The 23841-nt window shown below is 29.9% G+C and overlaps 1 protein-coding gene across 1 annotated transcript in view; it reads right to left on the bottom strand.

Moving 5' to 3' along the window:
* Positions 1 to 23572, bottom strand: part of Taf5 (TATA-box binding protein associated factor 5) — a 59628-nt gene extending 36056 nt beyond the window's left edge. Inside the window, exons 1-4 of the mRNA XM_067263605.1 lie at positions 23267 to 23572; positions 18876 to 18985; positions 4541 to 4619; positions 4125 to 4203 (exon numbers count right to left, since the gene is read on the bottom strand). Of these exons, the coding sequence (XP_067119706.1) occupies positions 4125 to 4203; positions 4541 to 4619; positions 18876 to 18985; positions 23267 to 23461 (463 nt within the window). The 5' untranslated portion in view covers positions 23462 to 23572. The remainder of the gene's footprint in view (positions 1 to 4124; positions 4204 to 4540; positions 4620 to 18875; positions 18986 to 23266) is intronic.
* Between the last annotated feature and the right edge of the window lie 269 nt (positions 23573 to 23841).

The raw sequence follows: 23841 nt of genomic DNA, 5'->3' as shown, positions 1-23841 counted from the left end.
AAATGTCTAGAAACTAAACTGATGTGAAACTTTCCCATTGTAATTTTAAGAGAAGGCTATAAGGATTTTTGTCAACATCATGTTGAATTTAGATCTCCAAATAATGCATATATCTTCAATATAGCTACAGTGGGTGATCAGTTAATGAACAGTTCAGTTAACGAACAAATCAGATAACAAACACTTTCGCAAAAGATTTTTATGTTCGGACAACAAATACCTTACAGAACAAACACAAGAAAAAGTGATGTAAAATAATGAATACTTATTGGTCTACACTTGTCTTCAGGCAACAATTCAAAACTTTTTGAAACACAGGAGACATTGACGCTCAACCCTGTCGGATAGTCTTCGTCCAAACTTTGAAACTCTCTCTTGTAATTCCAGCTTTTTATTTTTCTGATAGAAACAATTTTTTTATAGTATTCAAAAGACTGTCGGGTGGGCACTCAATGCAAAACTTATTTGCATTGGTTTTCATTTTTGGAAGGTGAGAGTATAATAGCAGAGGTAGAAAGTGGGCAGATGATGTCTGATGTTGCTGGCAGTATGGCTTGACAGGTCTACAGTAGGCTGCAGTTGAATCTTATCTAAAAAAGATACTGTATAATCAAGACGAATATATTTAATAAATTATTTGCAATAGTACCGAATATTCAAACATCTTTACTACACCCAATACATGTAAAGCTATACACCAACCAAAGCCAAATATAATCGGGCGAGAAATGGCTATAATACTAATAATTTAATAGACAATTTGGCATTAGAGGTAGAATGGCGCCTAACGTCTACCTCTAATGCCAAATTGTCTATTAAATTATTAGTACCAAATATTTTTAAAATAGAAAAAAAAAAGGAAATAAAAATACAACAAAACACACATTCAAAATGGTATTTACCAAAGTCATTTGAACTAATTTCTTCCTTTCTTCATGTGCAAAGTCACTACATAGGTTTTATTTTTTTCAACTGCAAATGATTCCGTTTTTAAAAAATATCATATTTGAAGCTTTGGAGAAAATCCTTTCACTGGTACTGTGTTCCAACCATACAAAGTATTTCATTGTGAATTTATGTAGCTCCAGATTCACAAATTATTATTTTCCCAAAAATCTAATGGATTTTCTTTTCCTCCTATTTTAGGTGCAGGAACTATTGCCAAAGCGAGAGATAATTCCTTCTTCGTTGCTAAAACTGTCCTTTATTCATACTTGACAATTCTAGTCAATAGTCTATGCAAATAATCATGATAGTATCTGTTAGATCATTCAATATTTCATAGTCAACTACTGCAATGTTATTCAATAGTATTGATATTACAATGCTATTAACCATCACTAGATTGTTCTTGAGAACTAGATTTTCATAAACTAGTTCAATTCTTGAAAATTCTCAATTCTGTCCCTGGTTAATTCCAACAAAGACTAATATTAGCAAAGACACTGTGTCTGTATGTCCACTTGTCATATGATTTGCATTTCTTTGACAAAACCTGAAATTGTTCTCCAAATGCGGTTTATTATGCTCTGCAATGATGGTTATACCCAGAGACAATTTTACTTATTTGTCTTTGGGTTTACTCATTTGTCAAGGGGATTTTTAATTTTTTACTTTATCAAGATTAAGTTATGTTCTTTATATTCAAAAATCTCTTCTGTTTCTGCTTTGGACACATTTCCAGGTCATAGTAGAATTTAACAGAAAACTGCTCCATTCTGAAGAATTTTTTCTGCTTTGGATAGGTTTTACTGTATAATTGAATTCTGAATGAAAAGCATGTTAGAAAATAAGTAGGCCTGTTTAATCAAGAAATCAATGGCAATATATAGATAATGCTGATATTGGAATAAAATTGTAGATGATAAAATGAGATGTGGCAAGAAATTATGGTAAACAAAAATATGAAAAAAGAGGTTTTTATTATAATAAGCACAATCCAAGTAAGGAATTTTTATTATTATTCTTTTTTTATAGCAAATTTAATATATTTCTCTATGTTATCTAAACAAAATAAATGAGGTTCTGTAAATTGAGAACAGCTCTTTGCTATAAAGACATTATCTATGAGGAAGAGTCAAAAAGTAAGTTGCAATGTTTCCACCAGATTTCATCCAAATATTATTTAGATGAAATCTGGTGGAAACATTGGTAATACTTCTGGCTACAAGGCACAGCAAATTCGTAACATGGCTGCAGATATTAGTTTGTTTTCAGTCATGAAAGATGTGTCATTTGGATGTAGCATCTGAATTGGAAGATCATGTAGTAATTTGTTTCTTATGGGCAAAAAGATATAACCCCATTGAAATTAAATACCAGTTGAAATTAAATGTATGATAAGAAAGCACTTTAATGCCACCATACAGTTGAAAAATGGTACACATTGTTCTTCTAGAAAAATTCAAATGGACTGAATGGAAATGTTCTTCCTAACAGTCCAGACTTTGCCCCTTGTAATTTTCATGTGTTTGGTCCCATGAAAAAAGACCTTTTAATTGCTGATATGAATCCAATGAAGACATCACAAGTGCAACATGAGAATGGTTACAATATGTTGGATAAAAATACTTCTAAGAAGGAAGGAAAATAGGAAAACTTGTGCCATAGTATAATAAATGTTTAAATAAACTTGGTGATTACTGTGAGGCTCTGGACAGGTCCAAACCCTCACTAAAATTTTCATTAAAATATTTTTGAAAAAAAAAGAAGCTAGAAATATTATTTTTGTATGAAAATGTGACACAAACTTATAAACACTAGAAGAATGTACGTCCTAAGATCAACCATCTCCAGTTGGGATCAAATTAAACTTCAATTTTGACTTCTCCTGTGATCAAAGTTGAGATCTCATTACACATAGTAATGAGTTATCAACCACTTGAAAAGCAAGAATGATGAAAAGTGACCAATTGGAATGGGCAATCAAGGACAGAAATTAATAAAAATCCTGGATTTCAAGGACAAAGTGTGGATTTCTGTCATTTTGTACCGTCCAAAGTGATCTGTGCACTCCCTCTTGTCTTTGTGTGCCATCACTCCTAACAAAGTTCCCTCATTCCTGTCTGTGCTTCACTGTCATCCTTCATCTGCTGGACTACCTATGACATCACCCCAGGGCCTCAATAACTCAAGGTTCCAACAGCTACAAATTTGCATTCATGGACTCTGTATTAATCTACATCAGTAAGAAGGAGCATCTCTTGAAACACCTTTTAAGTTCTTCTTATATAAAATAAACAGGTTTCATTTGTAAAAGTACTTGAGTCAGCTTGTGTCCACCACAACCAATATGCAGTCCTAAACCCCTTGTACTGTACATCCTGATGTGAGTTTAGCTAACTTCCCCTTACTGGGTCAGCAAACCTCACTTTATGTCAAAAAGTAGCACTAGATCATACATTCACACATATGAAAATTTTTGACTCATATATACTCTATACTTCTGTTTTTGGTATGAGTGCAACTTATTTTTTGACTCTCCTTTGAAAATATGTGAATGAGGTAAATGAATATCTTACAGCAAAAGGAAAATAAAAACAATGTATTATTTTTAAAACTATTTCAAAAAGTAACTAAATCTCTACTTAGGAGCAACTCTATATTCTGTACTTCATTCAACTTAAGCTATAACTCAAAGTCAGTAGGTAAAAAGACTAATTTCTTTAAAGTTATAGCATAACTTGAATGAAGTTAAAATAACTATTTAATTGAAATGTAGATTTTCATTTCATAATGATTTTTTAAGGTTATTCTTGTTTGCAATTTGATTTTATGTTCTAATTTATAATCTGACAAATTTATTATAAAAAAACAAACAAAAGTTCTTGCAAATTGGTTCTATTGTTTTCAATTTATATTTCAACTTTTAATCTTTTATTTTTTCTATTAGTTTATTTGTTAGACTCACAAAATACAGGTTCAACATGTTTTCATTTATCGTTTTTAACAAAATATCACCTACTAAACATTTCCAATATTTAGTAACTTTAATTTTAAGTATATTTATTTATCATTTAATATTGATAATAAATTAAATTAAATTATATATGTTTACTATATTATGTAAAAAAGATTCAGTACTGAACAGTTAATTATCAAATATGAATGTTAAAACAAATTACCTTGCAATTCATGTTCATTATAGACAAGTTCTAGATACATATGAACAAAAACTGGATACAAAATCATTGCTAATTCATGCTAGAAGAAAGAACAAAATTTATAAATTAATAATGCAGTTAATATTTCATTTTAAAATATTCATTACATTATTATGTATCTATGAGAAATATCTTAACTTATTATTGTATACTATTAATGTTACTTTAATAAAACTATTCTGTCATGTCTGATATAATAAAAAAGTATTTTAGTTTCATTATCAGTATAATTTATATCTTGGAAAAATCTGCTTTTTAAATAGTTACTCCAGATGTTTAAATCTAAATATAAACATTTTTTAAATAAGAGTGTTTAAATTTAATATGTTGATTAAATGCTATAGTTTCTTAATAGCTAAACATTTATTATTACTTACTCTGTATGTATCAAGTGATGATTCAACAAATTTAATCAAATTAGAATAAGTCTCTTCATAAATATCCGGATCACCTTCACTGAAATTAATAAAATTACACAAATTAGTAAGAAATTCACTATTGAAATAAAAAATAAATTGAAATAATCAAAATATTTATTATTATTAGTATGTTCAAAAACTATTTACAAGAAGTTCTGGTTATTTTTTTTAAATTATTCCTTAAAAATTTTTAAACAATTTTTAATTTGAAAAGCTTTTCAACTAATTTTTTTTTAATGATTTTCTAATAAAATTTTAGTTTTTGACATGATTGAAGATGTTTAAAAACATCTTATTTTCAGAATTATTTCAGTAAGCTATAAACTTTAATGAATATATATATATATATATATATATCATACAAACCCAAATAACTTGTTCACGTATTATATTAGCTGAATCAGTACTAAGTATTTTATTGTAATGATTAAATTAATCTTATATGAGAATAACACAAAAAGGCACTGTTCTCTTCAGGTCAATTTTAATGTAAAACTGATTACTCACAAGGAAAGGTTTTCTCATGTCAGTCTAACATTTAAAAAATATATTTATTATTTGACAAAGGAAAAACAATAAAAAGACCTGTATTTCTTCTTTTATCTGTCAGGTCAGCCATTCATGAAAAACAGGATTCTATAATGTTCTAATGCCTAATGTATTATACAGTAATTCATGTAGAAATACAGTGCTAGTGGTGGAGTGATAGCATTGTGGCCAAACTGGGCATGTCGAGAAACTGATTCCTGTCACACCATGTATTGATTCTGCTCAAGGATTTTACTTTTTATGGTTTAATGTAAATATAAAGGAAAAATACAATGTTTAAGACAGATTAATTGTTTACAATGAGTACATAAAATGAAGGCATTTCTATCATAATCTTATAATGAACTTTGTTTCGAGGAATGTAAAATTTATGTCAATAACATTAGAAAAACTCTTAAAGTTCTTTTCTGTCACATATCCTGACTTAAGCCATGCATATATTAACATGTGTTTAAAAAACAGGAACTCATAATTGATTAAAAGTAAATGATAACAGCTTTAAAATAAATTTTCTATTATTTAATTTGAAAATGATCACATCTTCAACTTCCACTCTGATCATTTCCTGTATTCTTCTTTTTGTAATCTTGAATTGCCTAAAGAAATAAACATCTAGAGGCTTATATACAATACTTTGTTGCTTTTGGCAGGATGGCAAAAATATATTCTCTCTTCATCAGGCAAATTTTCAGTGTATAATGCATAATTCTTTTGTCCAGTCCACAAAATCTTATAAGATAATTAATTTGTCATCAATAACTCTAAAAAGCAATTTTTTTTTATCCATTTAACAATATTCATATTTCTATATAAATTATATTAAAACTTCTTAGAACTCTATTTCTCATGAACAGATAAAAGAAAAAATAAGGGTTTTTCTTACTTTTTTCTTTATTGAATGATATATATGTGGGGATTAGATGAGTCAAATTCCATACCATTAAGAAAATAAAAGAGAATGGTGAAGGGGATGAGAGAGACTGGCAGAGGGTGACAAAAAAGCCAAACAGTGGAAAAAAGAGGTGTAAAAAGAAAACAGAGGACAGCAGTTGAACAAAACAAGACTGAAAGTGCTGAAGACAGTTGCCGACACTAGAACATAATCGTCCCTTTCCAAGACTGAAGATGGTCACAGACGCTGGAATATTATTGTCTTTTCTATTACTATTCCTATATATATTTTGTTAAAATGTAAGACTAACATGAAAAAACCCTCCCTTGTCAGAAGACAATTCTTAAAAATTATTTTTTTATTAATAATGCATTTTGAACCCAACACTTACCTCATCTTCAGAATATACAAAATAAATTTTTTTTGTACAAGTAACATAAAATACATTACAATTTCAATTAAATGACTTACTTTCATGTATTTGGTATTGGTTTGTACAAATGAATTATTATAATCATTATCCATAGACAACTTTTTTTGTTTAAATCATGTTCCTTTTTTTAAAGACATAGTTCCTTCCCTGTGTGCTTGCTGATTTCCACTATTTTACAGTATATTCTACTAAGCATTAAAAAAATTGACTAAAGTTAGGCAAACAGTGAAAACCGTTTTGCATTTCTGAGACATTAAACAATATTTCTGTCAGTTTTGAAAACTGTATACTTCAATTTATATGGATTGTGTTTAATCTTATATGTACTGTACATGTTTTACAGGAAGAGATAAAATGAAAAAGTTTATTATTGCTATCATCATCACTGGAATTTGTGCCCTTTTTTACAGATAATAATATGAGTGAGCCGAAGAAAGAATGCAGACAATATAGTGTTGAATATTTAAAATATGGCTTTATTCTGTCACCAACAAATAGTAGGCCTACTTTACCTATGTGCCTTCTATGCAATAAAACTTTGTCAAACGAATCAATGAAACCTTTTAAGCTTAAGGAACATTTTTTTTTGCTATGGACTTTTGTCAAAAGATAAAGATTTAACTTTTTTTAAAACAATCAAAGAAAAATATTTGAAAACACCGTCATTGAAACAAGTCTTTGCGACATCTGAGTGAAATGATGTGGACTGCATGCTTCTTATAACATTTCTTTACTGATTGCAAAGTCCAGAAAGCCGCACACCATTGGTGAAGAACGCATTCTACCAGCTGTAAGTGAGGTAATACGCATCATGCTGCATAAACCAGCTTCCGATATTATAAGAAAAATTCCACTGAGAAATAATACAGTGCAAAGAAGGATTGACGAAATGGCTTAGTCTGTAGAAAATTCTTTATGTGAGTACTTAAAAACATCTGAATTCTCTATACAGCTTGATGAACCAATTTTGCCAGAAAACGAAGCATTACTTTTAGCATATGTAAGATTTGTAAAAGATGAGAATATTTCCCAAGAATTGTTATTTTCCAAATGTTTAGAAACTGATACAAAAGGTGAAACAATACTTAATGAATTAAAAACATTTTTCAATGCAAAAGACCCTTGAGTAATATCCTCTCTGTTGCTACTGATGGATAGCGGTGTTGGACCTCTGGCAATGGTAGGACGACATCAAGCCTTTCTGGCATACTTGAAACAAGCTAAACCAAATATATTATCTGTACATTGTGTCATTCACTGACACCATTTAGTCGCCAAAAACCTTAGTGAATGCTTGCATGGCTCACTAGATTAGGTCATTTGGGCAGTTAATAAAATCAAAAGGAATGCCTTAAATGAGAGATTATTTGCTCAACTTTATTTAGAAAATGAAGATTATAATTGTTTACTACTTAACACAGAAGTTTGTTGGTTATCTAAAGGTGCATGTTTGGATCGATTTTATGCATTCTTTGATTCAGTGTTGGAATTCCTGGACAGCAAAGACAATGATTTGCGGCTCAATTTAATTAATTCAAAAAATGACATAGCATATATGACTGACTTATTTGCCAAATTTAATGAAACCAATTTGAATTTACAAGGTGATCAATTAAATTTAATCAAAACTAAAAGTATAATATCTGCATTTGTTGCAAAACTTTTTTTATACAATAAAAACTTGGGGAGAAGAGAATGCTCTTAGTTTCCAAATCTTTCAAAATTGCAAAAATGAGATGATTTATTTGTTTATTGTCAACACTGAACGGCTCTTCATTCTGACCTCAGCCAAAGATTTGAAGATATTCTTCACTTGGGCATCCCCGATTCGGTGTTGGACCCTTTTACAAGTAGACCCATAAACTCAGATGAAGCCATACTAATACAGGAGGAACTTATTGAATTATCCACAAATGAGGAGCTGAAATCAATGTTTGAACAAGGATACCACAAATTCTGGTTACAAAAACAGATACCAATTTTATATCCTGCATTATGGGCCACTGTACAGAAGCTGTTGATTGCTTTCCTGTCTTCCTATTTAGTAGAATGTGGATTTAGTGCAGTTAGGAACCTCATCACAAAAAAAAATCGACTGCAAATTAGTAATCACAGAGACTTACGAATGTTACTCACAAACATCAAGCCGAACATAAATAATCTCATATCATCCCATCAGATTCACTCATCTCATCAAAAAATAATGTTCTTTTGTATTTTAAAACAAAATTTATAATTTGAATAAATACTACTTATAAATAAAACATTTTTATATTTTATTTTATTTTTACATCACCATTCACCATCCAAGACATCAAAGCTAAATTTGAAATTTTGCTATAATGCAGTTGTATAGAGTTATTTCACTTAAGGTTCATGGTCAGGTTTTTGCTATGAGAAGGGATCCGTGGGTATAATAAGTTTGGGAACCATGGTTATATACAATCAACAAATTGTACCGTTACTTTCCAAAACACTCATGGCAAACTTTAGTCACTCAAGGTCACTCTACATATATTATTCTATAAATTCATCAAAAATCCAATTTTCATTGTACACACAAAAAATATTGCATATATTCACTACATTATGTAGTTTTTGACAACATAGTTTATTTTTGCTAGTAATAAAAATTACTTACAAAAAAACAATAAATTATAACTTAAATTTATAATGAAAATGATAAATTTAAGTCATAACTACGTCTATCATTTGTTTAGTATTAATACAAAGAACTTTGGAATGTTTATATATATATATATGCCATGCCTGGTAAAGCAATAGCTGACTGAGTGCCATAGTGGAAGAGTACAGCTGTACATAGGCAATAGGCTTAGTTGTCCATAGTCAGCACCATGAGTAGTCATGATCATATCAAGATTTAAATATGTCTGGAAGCAAAGAGTTGCTAAGAGGTCTGGGTGGTGTAACTGGGCAGGGCATTGATTGGTAAGCAAAGATTGTGGATTTGAATCCCTATCCGAGCCAATTATTTTCTTCCAGACTGTTCTAAATTATTTAATAAATATTAAATTATTATAATTATTAATTTCGATAAGAGATGGCACCTATCGACTACCTCTAATACCAAATTACTTAATTTCTAATTATTAATAGTAGCAGAAATAGCCTGGTTAAATTACGATGATCATTTGGTTCATAATGAAAAAAATTACATCAATTTGACAACAGATAAAATTTTCTGATTACATATTTAATTTCTGGAACTAAGCAAGCCCAAAATTCTTATCTACTTTTTAATATAAGAGTTATAAATATTGACTTAAATGAATTTCCCATTTCAAAAAATTACATATAAACTGATAAATTGCACCATCTGGTTGAAAATACGTGGAACACAATGTACAGAATAACGTGCAATAGACTGATGCCATCTTAGAAAGGAAATTTTAAGGTGTATAATTAAACATTTTTCTATCATGGAAAATGAAAATGGTGACACTAAAAACTGATGAATTGTCCTGAAATTTTTGTTATGCATAGTCTGTATTGGAACAAGTGGGCAAAGCTCCTAGTTAAATATATCCTTGTGATCAAAAAGTATTGGGAACAGTTCAATAAAATGAAATATTTGAATTTATTCATCAAAATTTATTTTGTTCCATGTTGTTATTTTGTTCCCTTCAAAGTAATCCCCTCCCACTACAATGCACTTATGCCAATGTTTTTTACAATCCTAAAAACATACTTTAAAGTTGTTTTAGTGGGAAACCTAATTAGCCCCGTGCAGCTAATTTTATTTTATGGCATCAATTGACTCAAAACAGTTACCATAAAGCAGAAATTTTAGTCAAGGAAACAGCAAAAAGTCACATGGTGCCATATCAAATTCAACAAATGTGGTTTTGCAAGCTCCATAGTCAGATGACTATGGAGCTTGCAAAACCACATTTGTTGAATTTTTGGCCAAAAATTTGTGAAACAACAAGACCACTGTGAGCAGGTGCATTATTGTGGTGCAAAATCCATGAGTTTTCTCAACTACAGATCAGGTCATTTTCTACAGACTGCTTCTTGCAAGCAATGCAAAATGCTGCATGAAAAAATATAAAGAATAGATATTATATTTTTTTGCTAGATACATAAATGATATATTATTAATATTTGATAAAGAAAAAATTACAGCTAAAAAAATAGAAGAAAATTGCTAATACAATAATAAAAATATACAATTTACGTATGAGGAAGAGGATAATAATGAAATGAATTTTTTGGATATCACAATTAAAAGAAATAAACAAATGCTCCAATTTTGTAAGTATGAGAAAAAGTGCAATGTGAATAAAATAATTAATTACAAATCTTACTGCCCTACAGATATAAAAAAAAACACATTTATTATGGAATTAAGGAAAGCATTAACAAGAATTACAATTACAGAAGATATAAAAACAGAAGAAAAACAACTATTTAAAAAATACATGTTAAATGGATATCCCAGAGAGATTCTTAGTAAGTGGTATGACAATTTCATAAGTAAGAGATATAGCATAAATAATGAGAAAATAACTAAAACGTATGTCCTCTTTCTTTATAAAATAGTTTTATGAAAATATAAAAGTAAATTTAATGATCTTTCTACACTTATCATCCCACCTAAAAAAAACAGGTTATCAAATTCATTAAATTTTATTTATAACAAAGAAAAAAATCAGCAACTGGACATAAGCAGGAATAGTATGTAAAATCTCATGCAGTATGTGTTTCTCAACCAAAATGCTATATAGGTGAAACAAAATAGCTGGAAAAAGACTAAAAGAACATGAAGCAGCAATACAATTAAAGAATAAAGAATCTTCTTGGTTCCAACATTGTAACAAATATGATTGTAAAATTAATAGAAATAATATAAAAATACTGTATAAAAAAATAATATAATTAAATGTCGAGTTAAAGAACACTTCAGTATACTAAAATATGTAAATACAGTAATATAAATTTAAATAACGGAATGTCATTAGATGCATGCTGGGATAACTTTGTATAGTATAAAAGCATCAATGTAAAACTAGCAATGTTCCTTCACTGATGAGGCCGAAGAAAGAATGTGACATGCATATGGATAAGAAAATGGAAAAAGCAATCAGAGTAAAATAAACATCTTTTTATTGTTAACTGTTTAATGTCGTAATTAGTTATGTTGGAATTAGTGCCAATTGAGTGTTTAGCTCGGAGACTGTTTTCTATATTTTATCTTCTAAAATTTTTAGAAATATAGTTATTTTTATTCATTTTAACTAAATAATTGATCTCATTGAATAATTTACTATTAAATTTTAAATCCAAATAATACTGAAACATGTTCAATAAAGGCCAATAATTGTTAAACAGCAATCAGTGAGCACCAAATCTGACTTGAGAAACATGTTGGTCATCGGTTGAAGTCGATGAACCACACATTGGTTCATCGACTGGAGTCGATGAACCAATGTGTGGTTCATCGACTCCAACCGATCATCCTCATCCTCATCCTCTGCCTTCCTTGAACATCTTGTACCACTTGGAAACTTTTGTTTTTTGATAGACTATTATCATCAAACTTTTTGCAACATTTCCAATGTTTTTTATAGCAGTAATTTTGTTGTGAAAACAAAATTTAATGCCTGTTTTTTGCTCAATTACATTTGACATTTTAAAAAATCACTGGTGCAAAAATTCTCTACACACAAAACAAGCACTTATTTGCAAACAAAAACAGATGATGACGTATGGATTGTAGCTAATTATCAATGAAAGTCGTACCAAACAATAATAATAAATAAAAAAATACAACAACAGTGTCCTCTTGCACACGTGCAGTTTAAATGAACCATTCCTAATGCTTTTTGATCACAGTAATTTTGTAACAGTAGTTTTAATTATAATTTCATTTACTTCAAAATGTTTAATAGTTATCAGAATAAAATCACTGATATTTATGTATTTTTTAATTTCTCAAAATTTTAAGTTTTATAAACATATTCAAATAGAGAAAGTATAATTAATAAAATTTTTTAAATTTTTAAAAATTTTATATGCATGGTTTCTTCCAATTAAATTTGACATATTAAAAATGTAAAAGTGCAAACGTAAAGTTTGAAGAGACTGTAAGTCTATAAATTAGAAAAAATTAAGAAATCAACACTAAATCCGAAACCTGTTACCGGTGTAAATCATGTAAAAAAAAACCTTTCTTCACAAACGTTTTCGAACCGGTTAATCCGGAATGTTATTGGTAACAGGTTCCGGATTTAGCGTTGATTTCGTCCCCAGTGTTAAGGTGATGTTGAGTTTCTTATTTAATTAAGAAATCATTCAAAATAACAAACACTAGTTACTATATTAATTATAAATGAAACAATAGTTTCACATGCATCTTAGATTAATTATTATCTTAAATTAGAAAAAATTGTGATTTATTTATGAAATAAACTTTACATAAATGTTTTAATTATAATTTTGGTTATCGAGTTAATTGTCGTCAAATTGGTGTTTCGAATTACCATTGCCAATGTGTATCTGAATTCAATGTTTGGGATACCGTATTTTATGGACTATAAGATGCACTTTTTTCTTCGAAAAATTGCCTCCGAAATTCAGGTGCGTCTTATAGGCATTAAAAAAAAAATTGCTTAAAAATTAAGGTGCGTCTTATAGTCCATAAAATATGGTATATCACGATTTAATGCTCCATCAACCATAATCCCCAATAACTCATCCAGTCACAGATATACAAAAATATGACTAACAGTGTATTATCAGCACATCAGAGCTTATCTTCTAACATCTCTAGTCAAGTTATCAGAAAAAGAATGTTTCTTATGTATTTGTTGCTAAACTGAATAAAGAAAAAATTCTCAAAGCATTCATCATGAAGGATTTGAAGAAAAAGAAAAAATATGTTTTTCTGCAGAAGAGCCTATCGTTCTTTCTAGGACCAAGAATATAAAATGAAATTAGAAAAAGAAATATATACTATCCAATTGACTATTATCACAGCTGAATATCACAGTGGTAAGTTTCATTATGTATGCCATAAGGTGCATAATTTTTGCTTTTGTACATCATCCATCCTTTTGTAACTAAATTATTGATAAAGCTCATTACATTATTTTAAAAACATAGATACATTTTATCAATTCCTCCTTTCCCCTGTTTAAGAAGATTGTTGGTTATGGATAGATTGCCTTGAACAGTGTTAGAACACTCCAATATATACACTATTAAAATGAAAACAACACCTTTCACAAATTTCCAGCAACAAGTTTAATCGTATAAAAACGTTTTCAACTGATTTGATCAGCCTTCTTCAGTTAATCAAACAAAAATAATTGGAAATTTGTGAAAGGTGTTGTTTTCATTTTATTTTACCAATTCCAGTAAGTTCTTTGTTTTATATACACTATTTCTATCTCCCATCCCTCCCACATTCATTGCCAAAGCATTCATATTGTTCATTAGTTTTCATGTTAAAGTATGCACAATTTACATTAGGCTTAGCTTTATTCCATGGATTTCTTTTCTTTTAGACCCAATTTCTCTGTTTTAAAACAGAATAAGCAGATCAAAATGTTAATTCTTTGATATCGACAGCCAAATTTATTACTTTTGTTAAGGAAAATATTAAAACATCAATGGTGAATCATATTATTCATATTGAGAGAAAAACACAATATTTCCATGCTTTGGTCCAGGAATTACAATTAAAAGGTACAGAAGGTTCAGATTTTTAAAAAATATTTTTCTCTCTCCAAAACTTTCAATTATCTATAAGTATTATAAGGCATTTTTCTTTGACACATGAGATTAGTGGTTTCTTCATTTTGATCAAAGAATTCTGTGAAGTTCATGTTGATTGGCAAAATACCATAACAACAACAACAAATGTTGAATCTTGGCTAACTTTTGAATGATGAACAACTAAGAGGAAAGAGTACAATTAGTGTAAACATTTTGCAGACAAAGACAAACAATAAAAACTTGGTTTCTGTTGTTGTCATCAGCAGTATGAATATGGTCTAGGTTCCAAAACAATAATAACCAAAATATATAAAATAAAATAAGAGTAATCATACTGATCAACTCTAAGATAAAAGTTATCATTTTTAAAATCATGCATTATATAAGTCCCTAGCACTCCTCTTGTATTTGCAAAGATTCATAAACAAGGAAAAAATCTTAGGTCCATGGTTGACAAGAGGAATTCTCCAACTAAACTAGATAAGCATTTACAAAAATTCCTTACACTAGCCCTTAAAAATCATAACTTTACTATTGATAACTCAAGTTTTCTATTGATGAATGACTGAAAAATTAAGAAACCTAGCACTTCTGGACAAATTTGGAAGTTTATATTCATCTATAATCCTTGCACCATGTTTTTGTAAATTAAGAGATTTATTGTTCCAATTAATTCTGCAAGCATCAAATTACTGTATACTCTTATTGGAAATTATGCATATTACCTACTATTCTTCATTCTTTATGTGTAACAATGATACATATATACAAAGAAAAGGGCTACGAATCAGTAGTCCCATGGCAAGTATCCTATGTAAAATAACAATATGCAAACTAGAACAAAAAATCCAGCAACAAGTTGCTTAAATTTCCCGGCAACATTTGGTGGCACCATCTGTTATATTTTATTTTAAAAACTTTTTATATTTTTAATTATTATAAAATGGCAAAAAGCTTAATTTTGAGGGTAGGAATGGGTTTTATAAAAAATTGTAAATGCTAATAACAAGTAAAACTGTCATTAAGTCTGACCCTACTTGAGATATGACACAACCCCCTTTATCTCTCCACCCCCTTGACCTTTAATCACCTTTATTAGCATTTATCCACTAATAAACAAACCTTCCTGCAAAATTTCAAATTTTCAACCAAAAGAACAGGAATTATTAAGCTTCAAAGAGGGTAAACAAAATCATGCCCCAAATGCACTAACATCCATATGTACAGAAAAAGCTCCCAAATTGTTTTGCATTTCTTGATGTTTCAAGGTCCCAAGTCCAAAAATGGAAAAATCTGGGGGGGATCATTTTTTGGCCAATTGCCATACTTTCTCTCTGTTATGTATAACATCCGGAAAAGTAAAAATAATTGAGAAAATTAATAAGGATATTATATGTTATCTACAACATATTGATGGCATCTTTAAATATGGCAGCAAAACCAAACATTCAGTTATTTTTAAACCAAATGAACAATAATAAATATGGTTTTAAACTGGAGTTAGATCAAACTAATACCAGTACTCTACAGACCAAATTAATTTCCTAGACATAGACATTATTTTAGAAAATGAGGAAATATGCCCTAATATATTCAGAAAACCAATATTTTATCTGTTATATACATCCTTCGTCTAATATGATCCTTGGATATACAAAACTTACCATCTTCATAGTCCTCCCCTCATAAAAAGAACATTTACACTTTACATGAACATACAAAATACATGAAAAGAATTAGAGTACAAAAAAACTTAAACAAACACCTTAATGTTCGCTGAGAAATTTATTAATTTAACTAACGTTTTCGGCTTATTCAATAAGCCATCTTCAGGTTTTTAACTTTCGAACAAAAAACAATATCGTTCTATTAAAAGAATACCATAGTTTGAAAAAATTCAAATCATTAGTAACGGTCAAAAAATAAAACAAAGAGGATGAACATGGTAATAAAAATAAATAAATATACATAAATAAATAAAAATGGTAATATAAATAAATAAGTATACAAAAATATATAAAAACAAAAAAAGAAAAAAAGAAAAAAAAAAGGAAGAACGTGGTAATATAAATAAATATACAATAAAATACAACAAATGTAAGGTAAAAACGTTTTACTCGTGCCCATATATACTACCATCTATCCTAACCAGAAATACTTCCCCATAGAACTCACGTGTCTCTTATAAATTTTTAACTGCATATTTCCAAGCTGAAGGAAGACCTTCTGCGTCCCTTGCGTTAATACATTTATCTCTTAGTTTGCTTCTGTAAATTTCTATCTTTTCAGCCGCTCTTGCCAAAGTTGGGGAGTGTACCTGCTTTATGATTTTCGCCTCATTCCAATGTACTAAGGATCCCTCCGTCTGCCCCATCTGGGCTAATACCGTCGTGTTGGAACCTTTTCTAATATCATATTTATGTTCCTTGATCCTTATTCCTAGGTTTCTAGTAGTAACCCCTACATAATCTTTATTAATACCTAATAGCTGGTTCTCGTAGGGAATCTTATACACACCCGCCTTATCTTCTTTTTTAACTAACCCTTTATCGTTTCTAAGTATTTTATACAAATTCGGAGCTCTTTTCAAGATCACCCTTGTATCCTTAGTTCTTGCTATTTCTTTCATAATCCCTCCCAGATACTTATTGTATGTAAATTTCGTGTATCTGTAAGGCCCGTGCCTGGTGTTCTTATCATTACAGTAATGATAAGAACACCAGGCACGGGCCTTACAGATACACGAAATTTACATACAATAAGTATCTGGGAGGGATTATGAAAGAAATAGCAAGAACTAAGGATACAAGGGTGATCTTGAAAAGAGCTCCGAATTTGTATAAAATACTTAGAAACGATAAAGGGTTAGTTAAAAAAGAAGATAAGGCGGGTGTGTATAAGATTCCCTACGAGAACCAGCTATTAGGTATTAATAAAGATTATGTAGGGGTTACTACTAGAAACCTAGGAATAAGGATCAAGGAACATAAATATGATATTAGAAAAGGTTCCAACACGACGGTATTAGCCCAGATGGGGCAGACGGAGGGATCCTTAGTACATTGGAATGAGGCGAAAATCATAAAGCAGGTACACTCCCCAACTTTGGCAAGAGCGGCTGAAAAGATAGAAATTTACAGAAGCAAACTAAGAGATAAATGTATTAACGCAAGGGACGCAGAAGGTCTTCCTTCAGCTTGGAAATATGCAGTTAAAAATTTATAAGAGACACGTGAGTTCTATGGGGAAGTATTTCTGGTTAGGATAGATGGTAGTATATATGGACACGAGTAAAACGTTTTTACCTTACATTTGTTGTATTTTATTGTATATTTATTTATATTACCACGTTCTTCCTTTTTTTTCTTTTTTTCTTTTTTTGTTTTTATATATTTTTGTATACTTATTTATTTATATTACCATTTTTATTTATTTATGTATATTTATTTATTTTTATTACCATGTTCATCCTCTTTGTTTTATTTTTTGACCGTTACTAATGATTTGAATTTTTTCAAACTATGGTATTCTTTTAATAGAACGATATTGTTTTTTGTTCGAAAGTTAAAAACCTGAAGATGGCTTATTGAATAAGCCGAAAACATTAGTTAAATTAATAAATTTCTCAGCGAACATTAAGGTGTTTGTTTAAGTTTTTTGTATATTGAATTCTGCTGGGTACGAGTGTGGTTTATAGAATTAGAGTACATCAAAGAAATAACTTTAAACCATTGGTATAGAAAAAAGTTACAGACAACCTTATTCAAACACATTTGAAAGTGGATAGACCAATGTCCGTGATAAATTCGCCAATACTGGGATAGAATAAACACACACAACAAACCAATACCAGCAAATATGAAATTAATAAATAAAGAAATATTTACTAACGTTTTCATCCGTTTAAAACAGACATCATCAGGCACATAACACAGAACAAAACTACTTTATTTATTAATTTCATATTTGTTGGTATTGATTTGTTGTGTGTGTCTATGATAAAGAGAGAAGTGGTCAGCTGACTGTGGTAACAGATAAATTGGTGTAGAAGATTGATGAAAAGGTTTAAGTACCACCAATTCACCATTTCAGAGATTTCTGGTGTGTTTCCACAAATCTCTCATACAATTCTCCATGAAATAATCACTAAAATATTAGGCTACCAGAAGTTTTGTGCCAGATGGATGTCTAAACTGCTTTTGGAAGAACTTAAAAAACAATGGATGGGATCAGTGTTGACTTTCCTTGAGCATTATGACAGAGTAGGTATTTTTTCTTTTTTGGATCAGATTGTTATACGTGATGAGACTAAATGCAGAGAGGAAAAAAATCACTGAATGAAATGGGACGTACTCACTCATCAAAACCAAAGTAGTATTGGCAAACTTTGCAGGATAGTCATGGCAACTGTCTTTTGAGACAGAAGAGGAGTGCTGTTAGTGGAATTTATGAAACAAGGCATTATAATCAATTCAGAAGTGTATTGTGAACATTAAAGAAGTTAACGAAAACCATTCAGAACAAACATCATGGCACATTCAGCACTGCATGACAACACTTACCAGTAAAACAAACAATTGATAATAAAAGATTTGTATTGTAACATTAGTAATAAGTCTAATCACATTTTCACTTTACAATTTTTAAATATATGAATTATCAATTTTATGATTGCATACCTTTTATATGTTGAAAGAACACTACTGACATCAGAACTATTTTGAGAAACATCAGAAAGTTTATCATCATTCAAAACTTTAGCTTCCTTCCTTAAAATCAATTCAGTTTCCTAAAAAAGTAATAATAATTTATTGTTATAAATTTAATATGTCATGTAAAGTACAACATCTTTAACTCATTGAGTTCTTAAAAAATTTATGAATTTTAAAAATATTATCAATATAAAAATATTGTATTTAAATATTTCCAATCTAATTAACCTTAAATTAGGATATAAAGAATAATTTTAGTTCTAATGTTCAAAACATTTTCCGTTCATTGCATTCTGTAAAAAATCTAACCCATGATTAATCATGTCTGCACAAAACTATTGTATTTTGTATTTTTGCACAAAAATATTACACTTCATTCTATCCATTAATTTAAATAGAAATAAACTGCTGAAAAGCCTGACTTCCTGATTATTTAGAAAACTTGATAATTTAGTAGTTTATTTTTATATTTGGATTAATAGACAATACAAAATATAATATTTTTAAGCAAAAAGACAAAACATAATATGGTACACTCATGCTAATCTGGTTTCTCAATCATCCACATATCTTTCATGTCTACACAATTCCATTTCTGTGAAAATGTTAGCCATGTCATATATCCTGTTTACTCATGTTTCATTTCAATGTACAGTATTGTATGTCAGTGCATTGCATTATACAGACAAAAAACTCATCACTGAAAGGCAACAATATCACAAATTTTAGGCCTATATACTCTCAGTAATTAGCAAGAGTTTAGTGTATTTATATGCAATTATTAAATATTTACCAAATTTGTCAGTATAAGGCAATGGATAGAAATATTATCTTTTATCACTAAGATACTTTATAAAACATTGGATATCATGTTTGTATTAGGATGTAAATATTCAGATGTAAAAGTAATATTAAATATCCAAACATGTCCTCCAAGCTACGAATAACATGTTGTCCTTGTAGTTCATAACCATGTTGTTTCTACTGGCCTTTATATCCCAAATACTAACACATGACCTCTGACTTCTAATCAGATGTTTGTTTTATATTTTTAAATTATTACATTCCATTGTCCATTCTATTCTGATATCCATTTTTTTAATTTGAAGATGATTGCTAAAACAATTGAAAATGTTTGTTTTTCTCCATCATTTTGTGTTTCATGAGCTGGATTTTTGGTTGTGTGTTTCTATTATATTTTTCTTCACAAGCTTATTTATTAAGGACATCACTTTGAAAACTGTAAAAGGAAATGTTCTTGACTCCTTTAAATCAACATTAGCCATAAAATTGTTATGAACTTCCAGAACATCAAATGGAACTGATAATTTTAAAGCAAAAACAACTAAAACAAGTGATTTAAATTTATGAAAAAAAATTATAAATGATTTAAAATTTATGAATTTTCATGCAATCGAACCTTACTATACTATTAAATCTTAAAAATTTAACCATTTTTTTTAAGATAAATTAGTATTAAATTTATTTATTTAAAGATATTTTGAAATAAATCTGTTATCCTATAAACTAGCCATGTGATGTGCACATTATTCAGTACTAATTTCCAATATTCACTGAGATTTGTTGCATCATTTGTATTTATCATCTTCAGGTGTTTTGATAGGCCATGTATGTAGATTTGCTCCAATTCTCTTGTCAGCAATCCTTCCTATTTAGAATAGGTTTGTCTCAAACTATTCAAAACATGTTTTATTCTCAAATTAAACTATACTGACAGATTGGAAGTGTTCTTTAATTCATTTTTCTAGTGATCATGTCATGGATCCTATATATTAATGAGCAATTATTTATTACGACATTGTCACAATGCAAGACTGCAATTTTTAATCATATTTCTAATTTATTTAATTTAAAATACATGCTCTCCACCCGAAATTAGTAGTAGTTTGCCCCCTGTACATCATACCTTTCCTTTAACAATAATTGTGCCAGTCATTTATTAAAAGCTATCTGCTTTCAGGAAGTTTTGAATTGAAGTAACATGCCTTCTGGTTTGCATCAGAAGTTTGTATATAGTTAATTGGGGTCACCTGCCTCTAAAGTTTCCATATCTGGTCTTGGATTTCATCTATCTAACTGTTCTAGAGATTAAGGGGAATTATAGAAATTATATTGTGATTGTTGAGAGATAAAGAAAAAGCATGATACCAACCAAGTACTAAAAATTCTGGGCTCATACTAATGGATTATATATAATATGATATTTCTATCTTATATTCTTTACATTTAGGTAACTTACATAAATATAAAGATTCAAAGATCCAAAATACATAAATGATATATAAAAATATCAATACACACTTATTAGAGTTGAAAATAATACCTAAATTCAAACTTTCCAGCAAATAAAAGTATAATTTTGAACGTTTTCAGCCACTAATTTTATCGGCCCTCTTCAGGAAATACAAAACAGAAAAAAACTGTTCTATAAATAGAATGTAGCTGCCTTGCAAATTTTTAAAAGATCGAAAAACGGCTGTGACGCATTGTGTATGACATATATTATGAGTCTAGATAATATTTCCATGCATTTGATACATGAATGATATCTGTGTTGATGCAGGTTCCACTCCTGCTTGCCCTGTAATCTCAACCACTTCTAAATTTCTAATATTTTGCCAGTTGAATAGCTTGGCCTAGTCCCAACAGGGGGAAACCCCTGAATCGCTGGTGTAACGTGTTAAAGCAGTATTGATGTTTCCTTTTAGTATGCCATATTTGCAATCCTTTAGTCTGGCTTGCAGCTATCTGTATGGTGATCCTATGTATGATAGTATTCTGTCAAACCTCTCATCATATAGTGGGATGTGGTAAATCCCAGGAGCCATTGCATCCTCAGCACCGTCCTTCGCGTTAGACAGAAGGCGGAAAACACTGGGTTTTCTTCTGTACGTAATGAGTACATTTAAATTATTTGCAATCCTTCTATATATGCGAAGCAGTGACAGTTCGTAGTTTAGGACCACCTGATTTGCTTCTGCTTTGTTAACATTGCTAAATGACTGAGCTAGAAATTTGGATGCTAGATTGTCAATAAAAGTGCAGCCATATCCATGGTTGGACACTACCTGTTTGAGATGCTACAGTTCCTTGTTGGTATCTGACAATTCTGTAAAATGGAAGTAGGCTCTGGCTACTAATGCGTGGAATGCGGATGCCTTATATAACCATGGGTCAGCTGAATTGGCAGGTATGAATAGGGGACATAAGTAGCTTTGCGGTAAATTGTGGTGTTAAACTTGTTATCAGCAACCTGAATATTGATGTCTAGGAAATTAATATTATTATAGCTTTCCTGATCCAATTTCAGCATTAACTCGTGGCTGTTATTATTAAACACCTTTAACACCTCCCCAATATCCAATTGTCTTCTCCATACAATCAAAATGTCATCTACATAACGGGTGTAAAGAAGGATATTATGCTTGATGTTTTTTAATGTCCACTCCTCCAATTGTCGTAAGACCAATTCACAGAGATCCCCTGAAATGGGGCTACCCATGGGTACTCCCCGTTTTTGACTGACACACCTACATCCAAAAAGCTCCACATGTAGCACAGTGGACTACTCGATGTTATATAGTTTGAGGAGGAGTGGGGGCTTGCACCCACACCTCCTTAAACTATATAACATCAAGTAGTCCATGAACAGTCAAGTGGAATACTCAAAGCCAGCATAGTTACATGGGCTAAATAGTTAAACACGATAGTCTTAGCAAAGTGATTGCAGCTTGCAAAATCATGCAATCCAATTTTGGGAACTATCTTGCAAAGGGTCGCTTGTAGAGGTATGCTTTCTTTTAACTTTTTGCTCCTATGGGTATTCTCTACGGTTCTGATAAGGTCCCAACCGTCTCATTCAGAGCTTGAATTGAGTCCATAAGATTAACATCAAATGTCAAAAGACTTAACATGTTTATCATCAATTTAGAGCAACTATCCTGATAAAATCCAACAATTTAGTTTATACATGCTTATAGGTTAATCCAGCATTTAACCAGTGTTTTTATTTTAACAAAGACTTTATGACTGTTGATGTAATTTCATCAGTTTTTACTGTTATAAATGATAGAACTTACATGTAGAAATATTTATCATATTATATTTTAGTGTTTACTAACCAATAAAATTAAGAGAGCATTTACATTTAGACATCAATGGAAAAAACAAAATTCACTAGTTTATTGCTAATCAACTAATGTAAAATCATTTGTTACGTGTAATTTCAATTCTAGGCATTTTTTTATACTGTACATAAACTATCTGTATAATATAGATTGGGTAATCTATATTATAAAAGTAGCTTGTATAACTCTTACCAATTCTGTTGTACTTACTTGTAAATTATGTTTTTTAAGAAACTGTAAAACTGCAAATATGGTGTTTTTATCCAATTCATTTTTATCATCTTTTGCTAAGTTTGAAGTTTCATGATCAGTAACAGTTTGTTTTTCTTGATTCTGTTCAGAGTCGTTCGTAATAACTTCCTCTTTCGGTACAATTGGAAGTGACAAAGGTATAATTTCAGACATTTCTAATATTTAAAACAATTTAACCCTTCTATATCGTGTATCCTCATATAAAATGTGCGCTATTCGTCAAATAAATGATTAAAAGTTTAATAAACAAAATCACATTTTGAACTCCACGACCACTGATCAAAACAAAATGTATGAAGCGCCCTCACCGATATAACCCAAAAATAGCCCAAGAAAGTAATAACACGTGATTGAGTTTTTAAAATTATAATTTTTATTGAATTAAAATATTTTAAATATATAATACATATTTGGTAATACAGTAGAGCAGTGTTTCCCAAAGTGTGGTACGCGTACCCCCAGGGGTACGGGAAGAGTTTAGTGGGGGTACACGCTGCACCGTGCTTCGGCTGTTCCTGGTCAACAAGCAGTTT

This window comes from Centruroides vittatus, unplaced genomic scaffold, assembly GCF_030686945.1.
Source record: "Centruroides vittatus isolate TY-2023 unplaced genomic scaffold, ASM3068694v2 contig_1035, whole genome shotgun sequence".
NCBI lineage: Eukaryota > Metazoa > Arthropoda > Arachnida > Scorpiones > Buthidae > Centruroides > Centruroides vittatus.
Note: the sequence above shows the minus strand (reverse complement) of the source record. Positions and strands in the feature narration are given on the sequence as shown.